Below are 15988 nucleotides of genomic sequence, written 5' to 3'. Positions count from 1 at the left end.
TCTCAGATAACTCGATTTTACGAGAATGCTGAGTTCTGTGAATGTAATGCGATTCAAAGCTTATTCTAAAATATCAACGGTAAGTGAATATAAGTTCATCAGAGCATGGACTGCACAGCAGTGTGCATGTTATATTTTGAGCTCGGCGTATCCGAATCTACTAATGTACGTATCCACACTAATATGTCTATTGAATGCCTCTCATAGTGATGAACGTTAATTATCAGTATCGAGCGGCGGAGGCCTTGAATACATTTCAAATTTAGGTCTGATTTATCGTATCCCGTATTATTATTGAAATATTAATATAATAAAAAAAATATTAATATAATAAAAAAAAAGATGAGACATCTCTCTCCCAAATTTTTAATTAGAATAAAAAAACCTGCGTTTCATTATTCATTCTTTCATGAAAATTAAATTCTTTATTTACTTTTAATATCTCTTAATATATTAAAAAATTTTCGATACTAAAGTTTAAATTTAATTTTTTAAATTCAATTTTCGAAACCAGTATTGAGTCGCTTAAGATGTAGATAAGAAATCACTTATAGAAACTCCTTGAAAGTACAGCAGTACACTTACATTGTTTCTGCCCATCCTCTCTGAGGATAATGTTACGACCGTCTTCTCGTTTCCAAGTGACAATAGGCTTCGGCGAACCGGTGGCGACGCATCGCAATCTTATATTGCCTCCTTCGTGAGTGACCATACCATCTGCGGACTCGTCATCCATTATGTCGGGCGGTATCACTACTTCCATATATCCCATCTGGAACAAGGAAACATCAAAAGATTTGTATGTATTGTGAGAAACTTCAGACTTCAGATTTAAGCATTTAACATTGCGATATTATATATGTTGCAATCTATATAGTTTGTTTAAAAATAAAATTTACGTGATAAATCATAAGATAACTCCGGCAAATACGCCGCGCTGAAATTTACGCCGCAGAAATCAGAAAAAATAGAAAGAGGGGTAATTTTCCCGTAACTACTTTGATACATACCTTTATGTTATATTATTGTGTTATAATTTCAATTTCTTATTGTTAATATTAATGAAATTATTGTGAGTTGAATCGATTTTTCACTGTGTTGAGTAGCGCCATGATAAATTATAATCTACATAAAATAATTACTGTAAGACGTGCAAAAGAGTTATGGTTATTTCATGATACATGAGTGTAGAGGAATAAAGCATGTTGTATAACAAAATACAAGTACTTTGCTTTTGTTTTCTTTATTTAGTTTGTTGTCTTGTATATCCCACCTGTTTAGGATATACGACATTTTTAGCGGACGGGATTTATGCCCAAAGTATACAAAGGGTGGGCAGATTAAATTCAGTGCACTAAATGCAATAAACACATTACATGAAATATGTACCTCATGTCATAACCCTTGTAATACATGTGGGAAGATTATAATTATTATTTATTACTTCATATATATATTTATCATTCTTATTCCTTAATAAAATTTTATAAACGCATTTTATAAATTATTGTGTTATTCTATTTATATGCATTATTTGTAAATTTTTCATGAGTCGTACACACATATCCCCCCTCCCCCTATAAATAGCCATATATCCCCTATGGAATATATGGCAAAAATATAAAGGTTTAAAAAAGTTCATTTTTTAATACGAAATATAAATATTTCTGATTTCCAATATTTTTTTCATAATAATAGACAGTACAAAGTTTTTACTGATATAGTTCATTTACTTTAAACATAGTAAATAATACTTAATAAATTAAATTTCTGATAGGTGCGGCGTATACTCGTATACTGGGAGTTACCCTATAATAAATTGATATTTAGCAAGAACCAAATTATATCATCAGTCTCTAACAGAATTTTATAATTATATATTGTAAAACGAAAATTAAATAACATCATTGTTCCTTTAATTTTTAAATTTATATCACATCGAAACTATTTAAACTATTGTTTAAAATTACTCTTCTGTATACAGATTGTCGAATATTACAAAAGGGTTTCTGTTATCGGGTTCTTTGTGCAACAGCAATCTGAATCATTTTATTATTAAAACTGTTTCTAGCAAAAGATAAGAACGGATTAATTGCATTTTGATGTACTACGAACGTGAAGATCAAAGAGTTAGAAAGAATTCCTTTTTGCGGAGTAAACAGCTCGTGAGAGGTCATACTAAAGCCGTCTGCGCAAAGACAAGGCTCGAACTACTCACTGGAAAAAAAATACATTGTTTTACGGTCCCAAGCACGTACACGATGAGGGTACTCTCGCACCGGGTATAACGTGCAAGAGTATAGAATTTACTGGATGTGAAATAGTACACGTAGCCTATCCAATTCGATGAAACAAACATGCAACGAAATTTATGGTTTTAGGTGAAATAAAATAAACGTCGGTTTGAATTTGCTTCTTTTATCACACGAATTTGTTTTTTTTTTATTTTTTATTTCTTTTATTTAGTAAGCGTACTTCGTTCATTATTACACAAAATTTGCCGAGATGAGATCTGCATCTACCATAATAATATTTTAATACCGCAGTGAAACATCATTTAAAAATTTTACAGTTAATATTGCTATAACAATAACATCATATAGTCCGAAATACACGAGCAAACGTAAAATTTCCACATATTTTATTCCACGTAAATACGTAAATAGAAAATAAAATTCCCTGATAATTGACGAAATCTGAGCTCCAACCGCGTTTAATTAGAGAACAAAAATTTATTGTTATACCATATATTTGCAGCGGTAAAATAATAGCGTGAAAACAACAATATAAAATTTCTGTTGCTTTACATCCTTCAATAATCCTTTTATATAAAAGTACTTAAAAAAAATCTAATTAAAAGATCTTAATTATGAAAGTACTAAAAAATACATTTAATCAAATTTCATTAATTGAAAAATAGTTTATACACATATTAAGATTCTTATAATATGTTCTGATGAATCTTCGAATCCAAGACAGTCAAATTTATTTAATAATTTAATAATTTTAAAGAAGCACAAGAAAAATCTTATATTTAAGCCAAAATGTTTAAAACAAAATGTTGTAATTTTGTAAAATTCAAACAAAACGCATATAATTTATAAGAATCAACGATAATTAGTATAGTAATAATGAGAACACAGAACTGAATAATATTTATTATCTTCGTACATGTATGACGCAGCATTAAACATTAACTTCATCATCGTCAGGTCGGAAATATCGTGTCGTCGCCTTGCGCGAGACGTCAGTCGACATAAACCACACTAAAGTGTCTCGTGGCTGTGTAAAAAAGACATCGTTTTACGTCCCTGAGCACGTACCGGCGGTCGCCGGTGTGTTATGGGTTAATGTGAATGTAGGTCAAATTTACTGGTCGTGGTGCGGTGCACATGTCCCATGGAATTCAATGCGACCGGCAGAGTGGCAAACCTTCCGATGCAATATACGGCCCTGTGGCGAGATAAAGGGCCCAGAGTGCTAGTTGTAGTGTGAGCAAGACAAATGATAAGTTTGAGTGAGATAACACGTGTATATATATCTATGTGTTGTGTGTGTGTAAAAAAAAAGAATAGCAAGATAAAAATGAATGAAAAAAAATCTGGAATCACAACTTTCTAAAAATCATCAGAGATCATATATAAAGATATGTTTAGTCACTTATATAATTTGCTATGTTAATTTTACAGGCTGTCCCGCATTTAAATGCTCAAACATAAGCAAAAACGAGTAAGTCTACAATAACTTTTTTTTAGTTTGTCTCCTACACACTCTTAAAATCTATTTGAATTCGGAACATCCTGTATATTTAGTGTTTTTTTTTTAAATTAATTGATTTAGCAAATATTTCCAAATTTCTGAAAACTTTATTTATAAATCAAAATATTTATATATTACAACTTCGACATTTTCGCTATTCTCGTATTTCAATCGATAAAGATTTTTTTAGAGCATCTTCTTGCAAACTTACGAGCGCTGGTTTACGAAAGGACGTAGTAACTGCTTGGTAATGGTTTGGCGAATGCGCGTCCCAAGTGGATAAGATAGCGATGTAAATGCGATAAATAATTTCACCGTCGATCGACTTGGTGCGAGATTTAAAGCACGATGGGGTATTTCGAACGACCGATCCGAGAACCAACGACGGGAAAATAGTCGCCCGAAGATATACAATATATGCGCATCTGATGCACTTTTAACGTCGACAATAATTTTCCACGCGCCTTTTTGAATACGCGGCTTACACTTTACCGAAAATCTACATAATTAAAATCACGCGACGTCACGTCGTGAGAATTTCATTCTTTTATCATTTCACTGACCACCACAATTTGTGTGTTTATCATTAAACTTTCCCTTTCTCTTCCTTTCTTCTTCTTATGTATTAATAAAGTTACAAATTACAAAAGCAGAGGAAAGCCTCTATTATGAAATACTCATTTTGGGTAAGAAGTCTATAGGCAGAATTTAAAAAAATAATAGGTCATTTTGAAGAGAATTTAATAAGCTTTAAGATAATATTATATAAAATTTAATTCAAATTCTACTTTTTTTTCAATTAAAAAAATGTGAAAAGTGAGTAAACTGCAAAGTAAAAAAATTGTGCTTCTCATGAAAAGCCCTGAGAAATTGATAATAAATTTTTCTATTAAATTAATGTTTCTAAAATACAAACAAACAGCCAGAGTGCGCGCAAAATGAACATGCAATGCATTGTACCCAGAACTCGTCTTTAAGTAGTTGGAACCAAGCATTGTAGAAACAGGAACTCGATGTCTCCGATGATTCCGGTTGTCCTTTTGATTATTGTATAATAACATTTATATTTTAGCAACAATTTTCACTATGTTTTTACAGTTTTATGATTATCAAATCTCATTTCTGTAATTAAACAATTCAATATATCCCATATTTTTCTATTAGTACGATGTTACTCTATCACTACATGAAGAATTTATTGTCAAATATTTTTACTTATTAAATAATAAATAAGGTTTAAAGACTGACTCTTAATAAACCTTAAAGACATCCAAATTCTAAAATATTTTTTAGCGACTACAGATATGATTTAATAATGAAATTTTTCACTAAATAGTTTTCAATTTAAGAGCAATAAATTCATAGTGAAACCAATAGATAGCGTTTATTAGTTTAGCAGAAACGCCGCTATCTCATATTAGACGCCTATTTCATAATAGGAGGCTTTCCTCTATTAAAAAGGTGAACAGAAATTATTTCAAGATAATACATGTAAAAATGTTTCCATTAGTCTCAATTTTTTCTCTATTGCTTCGCGCATAACATTTTTATATTTAATAATATACTTGTAACAATTAATTTTTCGTTAGAAAGAAAAATTTATTGAATTCCATAATACATAAGAATTCAAGCATAAAGCAAAGTCTTTAAGAATCAGAAGATAAGCCTCCACTCTAATTTTGACAACTTGAGATCTTCTGCTTCAAATAACGTAAAAGCTCCTGCTTCTCGATTCTGAATTGCAGCTGCAACGATGGGCTGATATTACAATCGATATTGAATCGCCAAATAATGGTCAGAGAGAGGGTTGAAGAAAAAGCGCGCGTTAAAAAGTTATGGTCGGGCTTGTGTATGGAATTTTAAAAATTCCACCGGACGGATCCGACGAAATTGCGCGAAACCTCGATCTTTTTAATCGAATTACGTCGCGTTACACGACGCGGTGCTTTGTCGGTGGAAATCGATAGAGCCGCGTGCGTAACGACCGTCGTGCGCGCGATTCCAACGTGGAAACGCCGTCGAAAAATAAAGCGTCGTGCGGAAGGTAAATGGAAATTAATTTAACAGAGATACGTTGTTATTGCGGATCTGCGTCGCAACGTGTTTTAACGTACCGGATTAATACTGTGTGAAGCGGTATTTGTGGTATTTCAAAAAATGCGGGTACCCGTGTCATAAAAAAAAAAAAATAGTAAATAATAATGGAAAGATGTGGATGGAAAAACGCGGGAATACGCAAAAGCGTTGTTAGAAAAGAAATAAAGAATTAGACTTTTAATTGCATCACAATACGTTGTTCTACGTGTCTTTCAATATTTGAGTACATAAATGTGTAATATAGAATTGTTGTCTCACCTGACTGCGCATAGGGTCGGTATTGACTTGACACATGTAGGTACCAGAGTCGTTCTTCTGGACATTCGACACGTGCAGTTTCCACGTGTTGTGCCCGTTGTGCGTGACGGATAGTCGGCTATTGTGCGCCACCATGTGCGTATGGATCGCCAGAATTGCTCGAGAATCCGACTTTATCCAGGCTACCTGAAACATCAAAAGAAAATTTTATTTTTTTTAACAAAGGTAGAACGGAAATTTTGCAATTTTGACTTTCTAATTGTACTTTGTAATCGGAAAATACAGATAGCCGCTTGAAAATGTGTGCGTGTGTGTAATTAAAAAATATAAAAAAATTTGATATATTACACATACAGTTAATCTATTACTAAATGTATAAAATTAATTTTGCGGCTAAATTTGAATGTCTATTAAAATGAACAATGAAGGATGATTGAGTAAGGATAAAAATATAAAATTTTATTAAATTAAATGTATAAAGTCTAAAAGTTCACTCAGATGTAGCAGACGCTCGCGCCGTCATTTGCAGTAGTTATAGACGGATATAGTCAGACTCTCACGGAAGAAACGAGTTCTAAAAGTAAAACTAAACGCGGAAACGTGCAAATTTAAATTGACAGATCCAATTTTCTATTTCGTTTCAATAAAAATATGAGCTTTCAAGGAAAATATATATATTTAATGCGCTACATTTATACTATATATTTATTATATTATAATTTAAAAAGACAGAAATTTTTGAAAGACACTGCTACATTTCTTGACATATAAATCTCGACGTTTTATAATAGATGTGTTCATTCACATACACTCTTTTCTAATATTTAGTGTGCTACGAGTGCAATTCTTTTTTAATGCTTTTTACGATAAAACACGAAGAAGGATTGTTTAGAAAAAAAACATCATACCTTGTACGACTGCAGATGATTAACGACGCAAGTGAAGAAGACGTCACGACCTTGGATCACCGTGTGATTTTCTAAAGGAGCTAAGAACTCGGGCAAAACTTCGGGGGTGATTTGGCCTGAAACAATGCAACAACGTGACGTTTAATTATTTTATGTTAATTACTTTATGTCCCGCTTTCCCTCTCGATTGCACGAATTAATAATGGAAAATAAACACACACACACACACACACACACACACATCGAGGGAACATAATAAATATAATAAAAATTATTTTCTATAGACAATACAATAAAAGCTTTCGAGTTTTTGGTAGAAAAAGAAATTGAAGAACAAGTATCATAATAACATATTTAGACGACAATGCAGCCACATGTACAGACAATAGCAGAATATTAAAAAATGTATTAAATTTACCATCAATTTACGAATTTCAATCTTTCATCATCGATAAATGACAAGCAAAACAACGCATTTTTGTAACGCGTTGTGTCGCGCTCAGCCCTTTCCAATCTCACCGGATATCACGACGATGTGATCGTGTCGCGCGCGTCGCGCTTGGAAAAATACGATGCGCTGCGAATGTTCGAAAAAAGGGAACGAAAGAATGAATGCGCTTGGCATCGTCAACGAGCAGTGTCTCGCGGAATGCACAGCCGCGATTCGCCACCGTAGAAGTGCATGCATGAGCGAACAGCATGCTGTCGATTAGATATTCAAGACGGGGGTCGAGGATGGGTATATAGCATCCCTCTCGGTCTTTCACCTCCGCGCCCTTCAGTCGGCCTGGAAGAGTAGAAAGCCACCCATATTCTCGTATCGAATTCTTGTATGCGTTCATGCAAGAAGAGCGATAAATGGAAAAATTCTTGAATCTCGCAGTCGTAATCCGAACACACCGGCGCGGCCATCCTCCCCAGTTTTCATGGGGTTGGTTTTACGATTACCATGGATTGGCCGATCTGCCCTAGCCGCGCTGGCGCATTTTGCCCCCCTTCAATCTTTTCCCTTATTTCTCTACGCTTTCATTCCGCTCTCTTTCCCGCTCGACCCTTGCCGACCTTTTTATTAACTACTTAAATTTAATTTTCGCTTCATTGGAAAAAAAGCTGCGAAACTCCTCTAGAAAATATTGTAAATTTATCAGAAGTAATAGTCTCTGATGAAGAAATAATAATCACTGCTAGATAAAATATATTTTAATTCAAACAATCGTTATAGTTAGAGTACAACTATTGTTATACTGGCATTTTTTATTTATACAATTTTGTTCCTAAGATGTCTTTTCTGGCTCTTCTTTATGATGTTTTAATTAAATTGCTCCTCTTCTTTCGTATGATGTATAATATTCAGATATTTTAATTCCAAAATACGAAATAATAGAAAATTTCATTAAAGTAGATCTTCTGAAGGGTTCAAAGCATTTGTAGCGCAACTGCATTTCTACTCTATTTTCCTCTAGTCTCTTATTCTTCCTTTCTCTCTAATGAAAGGATTTCTAATTTTGCGTTTAATTTTTCATAAAAGTAAGTTCTTATAAGCGGCAAAACGTATGCGTAAGGTTCGTTCGCACGTATAAGCACATGAGAGTGAGTAAGTGAGTAAATGAGAGAGAGAGAGAGAGAGAGAGAGAAAGCGAAAGAAAGAGGACCAAAAAAACATAATGCAAGTATAGTCTGCCGCGCTTTTATTGCGCTGGAATTTCATTCCGGGTCTAATTGTAATCAGCGAGGTGTAATTCTAGCAATTTGTCGTAGGGATATCTAATTAATTAGGTCCTTTTGCGACCGGACAGGACGAGTACTACACAAACGTATACACTCGCGGTCTGCCATCTCCTCCTTAATTACACCGTGCGCAGGATGGAATTTTTCATCGGAATTATCACGCATCATCCGCCCAGGAAATTAAGATCGCCGCGATGTTCACGGCTGCACTACGCCGGAACCAACTTCGTTTTCCTTCTCGTTTTAGACATCGTTCTGTTTACGCTAACGTGAGGTTAAATCGTGCCGCTGGGCATCTTCGTGCAAAAATACATAGTCTCAGTTTGATATTGCACTGGCAGACACAAAGTTCTTCTATTAGATACAGTTATTAGTCTAGTTAACTTTTTGTTTATCATATCGAAATATAATAATAATTAATTATACTCACTGAAAGAACGATTTTGTTAAAGTATCCAAAAAATTAATTAAATATACAGATCTGAAAATAATTTTATTAGAATATAAAAATAATTGTGTAGAATGTTTAAGTGTTGACGACGATGTTGCAAAATGTTTTACAAATCTAACAATTTATTTGAATGTCCAATACAGTTATTTTTATGGTTTAAACAAAATTATATTAATATTTTCTATCTAATTAAAATTTTAGATACTTTAGTAAAAGTTCTTTCCATGTTGATATATATTACACAATTTGTTTCCCATGTTTTAATTCCCACTCCAAAAATTCCGTACTCGACTAAGAGTTCGCCATCTAATAAGAATTCTTCCCCAAAGCATGTCATAGGTATAACACACATACACAAGCACACATAAGCACATTTTTCATTTGATGGTTAATTTAGTTAGACTTAATCTAATATTTTATCCAATTATTTATGAGCATTATCTATGATGAGTGAAGTCTATTGAATGAAACATAAAGTTAAATTTAACCACAAGTTAATAAAAAACCGGGCCATAAATACACTATCATCAATAATTAATTAAATTATATCAAATTATTATTAATGCGTGGCAACTGTCCTTGTAAAATGGCGTTTAATTGGGGATGCCTTGGCAACGCTAATTAGTAGCCCATGTGTAATATTGTATAATAATACATAGGAATGAATTAATACGTAAATTATATAAATCATAGAGCTCTTTAAATTATTTTTGATGTGTAGAATAGGAGAGAAATAAAATAGATAAACGAAGTTTGTAAGTCCGTCTTTTAACATCGATTCTTCTACGAGCAACGGCGAGAGCTAATAAGATCGTCAGATGTTCTTGCCGCTCGCAATAAGCGCTCGCGAGCGTTAATAAAATAGTTATGCAGCATCTGAAGGCGACCCTTCACGAGCGGTATTAAAGGCGATTATAAAAGTCACAGGGCATCGTCCTCGCCCTCGGTCTAATTCAAGAGACGGAACGGGATCCTCGAGAGCCGTCGGACGGCTCCGGCGACAGACTTGGGATGAGCAGTATCCGGTGATACCTCGCTTTATCCCGGAGAAACGACGGTAAGCCACCCACACAATGGCGGCCGCGAAGCCGTCCGCCGATTCAAAGAGTTTGGATTTTGCTGGCCTTTCTCCTCTGCGGCCTGAGAGAAATCCCATATCGTCGAAATCGCGAATCTAAAATGTGCTCTCTGGTCGAACGATTCTCTCGTTCGTGCGAGATAGCGAAATGTTCCCCCGGACAAAATGATCTTCAGCACTGGAAAGTCGCGAGATATGAAAATCTTCCTATCGCTGTTTTACACACATATCTCTCAGCACTCTTCGTAATCGGCCGGAATGCATAGATCTGTTCAACGGTGAGATCTCAAAATGCGTCAGGAAACGCGATCACGATTTTATACAAAAAACCGATGTCGCTTTTGACTACGTTAAACTGGTTTGCTACTTAAAAGACGCATTTCAGATCTTATCGTTTTACAGGATTATTATAGGATTTTTCCATTCACAAAAATCCTATCTTAAAGGAATTCTTCAATTTTGAGTAAAAAGCTTACTGTTAGTTGAAGACTCAAGATACATAAAAAACCTGTTTATAATCTTTAGTGGTTTTGTGAGAAAATGACATATAGAAGTTGCAGAAAAGTAGTTTTATTAAAAGGTACAAATACCTATTTAATAAACGTTTTATTTTTGTGCAAAGATCTTATGATTTCTTAATCATTTACGCAACCATAAATGTCGGTTCATAAAACGCTTCGCTATTTGTTATTACTAAGAGAAAAATACACTAATTCATTTTTATAAATATTTATTTAAGTAGTACTGCGACTAAATATTTATTAAATATTTATTAAATGTAAACGTACGTTTCTTTGATACAAGAATAACACACACATTTGACGATTTATAAGACATCGACAAACGAGAAGAATTAGGAATAGTACGACTTTACGCAAAAAAGATAACGCTTAGGAAAATGTTAAATTGGCATAATTATAAGACATTTTATGCAACTGTAGATGGTTCATGAAACACCGCTTCACTGTTTGCTAAGAAAATGAGTTATCAAAAGGGATGAGGAGCACTTTTGGAGATTCCATTTCATGTGATATTCTGCAAACGAGGACGATAGGGAGCAGCAAGAAGCGCGACACGCTCGAATGCGTATGCTAATAGGCAGACGTGCTCCAGGCAAAAGCGACTATTAGCGTGAGTAGCGACAATGAGCCGATGTCATCAAAGAAACATTTGCACCCGCCACAGCGAAATTATTTCGATACGCAACTCGTGCGCAAGCAGGCACGAATCATCAATTAAAAGCCGCGAGGATTGACGAACAACGTCTGTTTCTCGAAAAATTAACTTTAGGTTTCGCAATATTAAGTCTCCTTCAGTTTTAAACCGAACGTGGACTTTTCTTTTGCAAGAATTTAACTGTAAGAAAAGTTGACTAAAATATTTCCAGTTTCAACATTTAACTTTTAAGTTTTGATTATGTTCTGCACATTTTATATCACGAGTTACATATTTAAGTTTTTTTCCTCCCTTTTTCTTTTTCTTTTCTCCGTTATTTTCCATCCCCTTAAGATCAAATTATCATCTTTTCTCTACAAGTAAACATAGCAGCAGCTTGTTGGCGCCTATTATCTTTTTCGTTTTCTTCTTTATGTTTTTAATAATTACACGACTTACAGAAATCGAATATTGTGCATACGCAATAAAGTTATTACATTAACCTCGTGACATTTAAATTTCTCATGAAATCGTGTTTATACAAGATCAATAGAAGAATTAAATTTTCTACTATTGTATATACACTTCAATTATCGATGCCGCAACATACTGGAGCAACCTTTACTCTTCTTAAATTCGATCTCGAGTATCTATGGCTAAAACTCGTGGTGAATCTGGAACGCCCCGTTTATAATGTAATTGAACAAAAGTTCTGTTTTAATTAAAAAGAGCAGGGGTAGCTAGGTAGCCGGACCGAAAGGACAATCGAGAACAGGCGGAGATAGCGACTGTTCAGGGCGGGGGAGGAAGACAGCGGAATTACTCCGTATTTCCGCGAGGATTAAACGTTCGGCCTTTTTGTTTTTGTTCAAATGTTCCGGATTTTCAGATCGCGGCAGCCTGGAGAGCTAACTCGAAAAATTCCACGGATTCTTGCACGGCAAGCAGAAGGGCGCTCGCAAGTTCGTCCAACGTGCGCGCGTGTTCTCCATCGGAGAGTATTGCATAAGACAAAGTGCACAGAGGGGAGAGGGAGAGGAATGGAAGCTACATCACGTGTCGCGCGCAGACGACGACGGAATCTTTACGGCAAACATAGAACGCCGAAGGGATTACGCGAAAGAGTTTCGTTAAAAAGTTCCGGTAACGAAGGATTTACGGTCGTGCGAGACAGAGGTGGCGTAAAAACGCCACCGGGACGCTCGAAGGGGGAGAAGAAGCTGAAACACGGCGAAGTCCACGTTTAAATGGAACGAGATCGCACGTGACCCTGCGTAAATTCGGGAATACCGTCGTGTAGCGCAAAATTATTTAAAATGGGAATTATAACCTCGGGTCGCGCATTCTCCGCCTATTGCGATACGTAGAAAAATTTTGCGTAAAATATTATATTTTATATATTCGAGCAAGCACATATATATGTATAGTTTTCCATAATAAAAAAAATTATAAAAAGATCAATATTGGCTTGTCTATCAAAAATTAATTTGACGTACAAAAGATGATACAAATCAATTTCACATTACTCAAGTGAATCAAGATAGTTCATAAGGTGGAAGGAACAAAGACAGTTTCACACATACAGATGAATGTACTTAAGCGTACGACGCAAGAAGATTCTCTCGATGAACGAAAGAGGCAAGGCTCTCTCTTTGGGGATACTTATCAAGATCGGAGCACGCGCCTATTGATTTTGGCTTAAACGGGGAATCCGCCGGTAGATAGAAGTTAAGAGAGAGCCGAGTCTAAAGAAAGAATAAGGTGCACTCCCACGGTAATGCGAGTTTCTCTCGTGCCACGCGTCACTGTACGTCGCCGTAAAAAAGAGAGCGTGCGTAATTGCGCAATTAAGAACGTGATTACTGAACGCTCGACGAAAGTACGCCGCAAATGAGTACGGAGAAAAAAGATAAAAAGCTGCCTCTCCAAGGGTTCTAATAGTAAATGAAGATGTAAATTGAACGTCTAATAGGAGTTTGAAATACGCAGAGAAATTATGAAAAAAGATAAAGAAATAAAATAGATAGTAGTGTGGCAGCGGTATAATCTTCGTAAATAAAAAAATATGCGACTCTCCTCAGTGAGTACCTCGTAATCATTTGTGAAAAATTTAACCCGTCGCTAATCGCTCATTATCGATTCGTAATGGCGAAAAACTCGCCTTAAAATTTCCTCGAAATATTCCTGTAAATATTTCTATTTCCACTTTTAGGACAGATTTCGTTTCTGCTGGCGTTTTTTTCACCGTATCACCGAGAGGCCCCGAGCAATTCCGCTTGCCAGGATACGTCCGCTATTTCCGCTCCTTTGGTCTGAGAGAGATAGAAGCGACGCGGGATCTCCGCCGAAGGAAGAAAAATAAAAAAAAGTCGGTTATACGCGCCTCCGGTGTACCGTGGGGATTGTCTCGTTAGCATAATCTGTGGGAAACGTGGGCACGGCTCTCCTCTCCGATAGTTTCCTCTCCAATCCACGTTTATACTTGTATTCTCTTTTCCTCCGTTTACGTCCAGTTCCTCGTTGTATCGTCGTTATTTTTCCCAATACGTCCCCAGGAAAATACTTGCGATGCCAGCATGTTTGCATTTAAAGATACTGAACCGTGTTCCAATTCCGTTAGCCCGGGGTCCTGTCTTTATTATTGCTTCTTATAGGAAGATATATTATTAATTATATATTTTTATATTAGTTCCAATTACACATTTTTTTTTTAATCTTCGATATTAATTTTATGCGCAGGTTTCAACAAAAATCATTTAAAACTGATTACTTCTGAAAATTTATAATAGAAACCATTAATTATTGCAAGATCCGTTATTGATAATCGTACAATTTTTATTTTATTTGCAACAAAATATGAAATATATAATTGTAATATACTCTGTTTAGTGAATTTATTTATTATTTGCGCTGCTATACTTTTAATTATTCCATAATAAAAATTCTGTTTCGTACACACAGTCTCACATAATTTTTATAGCAATTTTATTCTGCATCCACGTATTCGCGTTTACTGAGCCAATTACCGTTGACCGAACTTTTTTCCGGCTTCAATAAATTCCATTTTACTCTTTCTCCATTAAACATATCCATTAGCTTCTTCATATCTCGTCACCAGTAATTTCGCACAAAAAAATTTCACGTTTCCTATTTCGTGTCCTCTTATACTTTCGTACTCGCGCGATACATTATTTCGTATTTCCGCGTAATATTCATTATCTGGTATTATGGTAGACGCAATTTCGCAATCTCGCGAAAAAGATTTTGAAGTACAGTCGGTTAACTCCGTTATTCTCTTCACGAAAGAGGCTCGGTGACGACGGAGGCGCGCCGCGCCGTTGAAGAAAAGAATAAATTTCTCACATTGCGGCGGAGAAACGCATTTGCTTAAACGTATTCGGACACTCGTTTATTTGGTCACGCATTCTTCAACGGCTATCTCTCCAACGTTCCCCGTCTTGAATGCCAAATGAACTCCTCGTGTACCGCCTTCGGGCATCACGAAGAAGCGAATTTCGTCGTCGCGAACGCGCGCTGCCAGTAGCAGAAGGAGGAAAAACTTTTCCATTCCTTATAATACCATGCCACGCGCGTGCGATGTACTTTCGATGCTGCGCTTCGCTTAAAGTCGTAAAAGCGATATAAAGCGATATAAACCTTCTCTCGAGTGACTAACTTCTTCATTTCGCTTTTTATACTCCGGGATACATGCGTCCCGCCTGTAGACGCCTCGAGCGAATCTTGAGAACATGTTACGCTTTATTTAGAAACAATTCTGCGTTCGTTGGTTACACCACGCGAAAAAATATTTTGCTGCTACAGCTAGAGTTATAGCTGTTTTCTTGTATCTGATAGAAAATTATGTATCATACACATAACATTTATATAGCACAAATATAAATTCTATCTCTGTCATCTATATGATTAGGTGCATTACGTATCCAATATCACGGTACTTGCTAGAAATTTATTTATTTTTTAGCGATTTTTTTGTACTTAGATAATTTTCACTGTAACTGCAAGATCACTTTTTTGAGTATACGCAGACTATTTCGTTATCGCTCACTTCTTCACTGAGAGAAAGGATCTTGTTAATTTAACAAGCTATCAGTACCTTTAACAAGTGATCAGTAAATATTATATGTGACAACAAATTTTGTTTGCTGTGATTGCTGTCAGCTGCTATATACACGCAAGCACGCACGCATCAATTATTAGTAATAGAAGCAAACTATATAGCATCTAACCCTTTTGGATAGACTTTAGGCTCGTTTACATAGAAATCGTAGATGCTCGTGGAGTCTTAAGTAGTAGGAAACTGATCAAGCACAATAATACAAATATATAGGGAGAATACTTGACTAGAATTGGTCAATTTCTTATGATTTGAGACCCTCCAAAAGTCTACGACTTTTATTGACATTATATATGAGTCTCTTATTTGCTAGCGATACTACTGATTTGTTATATTAACGAGTTAATTTGCAATCGTAATAAATCGATCGTTTTTTTTTAACAGATATCACATTTGTTTTCCGTTGATTTGTGTGTGTG

The 15988-nt window shown here is 35.2% G+C and overlaps 1 protein-coding gene across 5 annotated transcripts in view; it reads right to left on the bottom strand.

The window, feature by feature from the left end:
• LOC108752459 (lachesin-like) overlaps window positions 1-15988 on the bottom strand; it is a 158871-nt gene that overhangs the window by 9105 nt on the left and 133778 nt on the right. For all 5 annotated transcript variants that reach the window (XM_018493282.1, XM_018493281.1, XM_018493283.1 and 2 more), the window contains 3 exons: window positions 7023-7138; window positions 6115-6300; window positions 586-772 (listed from right to left, as the gene is read on the bottom strand). In XM_018493282.1, the coding sequence (XP_018348784.1) occupies window positions 586-772; window positions 6115-6300; window positions 7023-7138 (489 nt within the window). The remainder of the gene's footprint in view (window positions 1-585; window positions 773-6114; window positions 6301-7022; window positions 7139-15988) is intronic.

Source organism: Trachymyrmex septentrionalis, unplaced genomic scaffold (assembly GCF_001594115.1).
Source record: "Trachymyrmex septentrionalis isolate Tsep2-gDNA-1 unplaced genomic scaffold, Tsep1.0 scaffold60, whole genome shotgun sequence".
In the NCBI taxonomy this organism is placed as follows: Eukaryota; Metazoa; Arthropoda; class Insecta; order Hymenoptera; family Formicidae; genus Trachymyrmex; species Trachymyrmex septentrionalis.
Note: the sequence above shows the minus strand (reverse complement) of the source record. Positions and strands in the feature narration are given on the sequence as shown.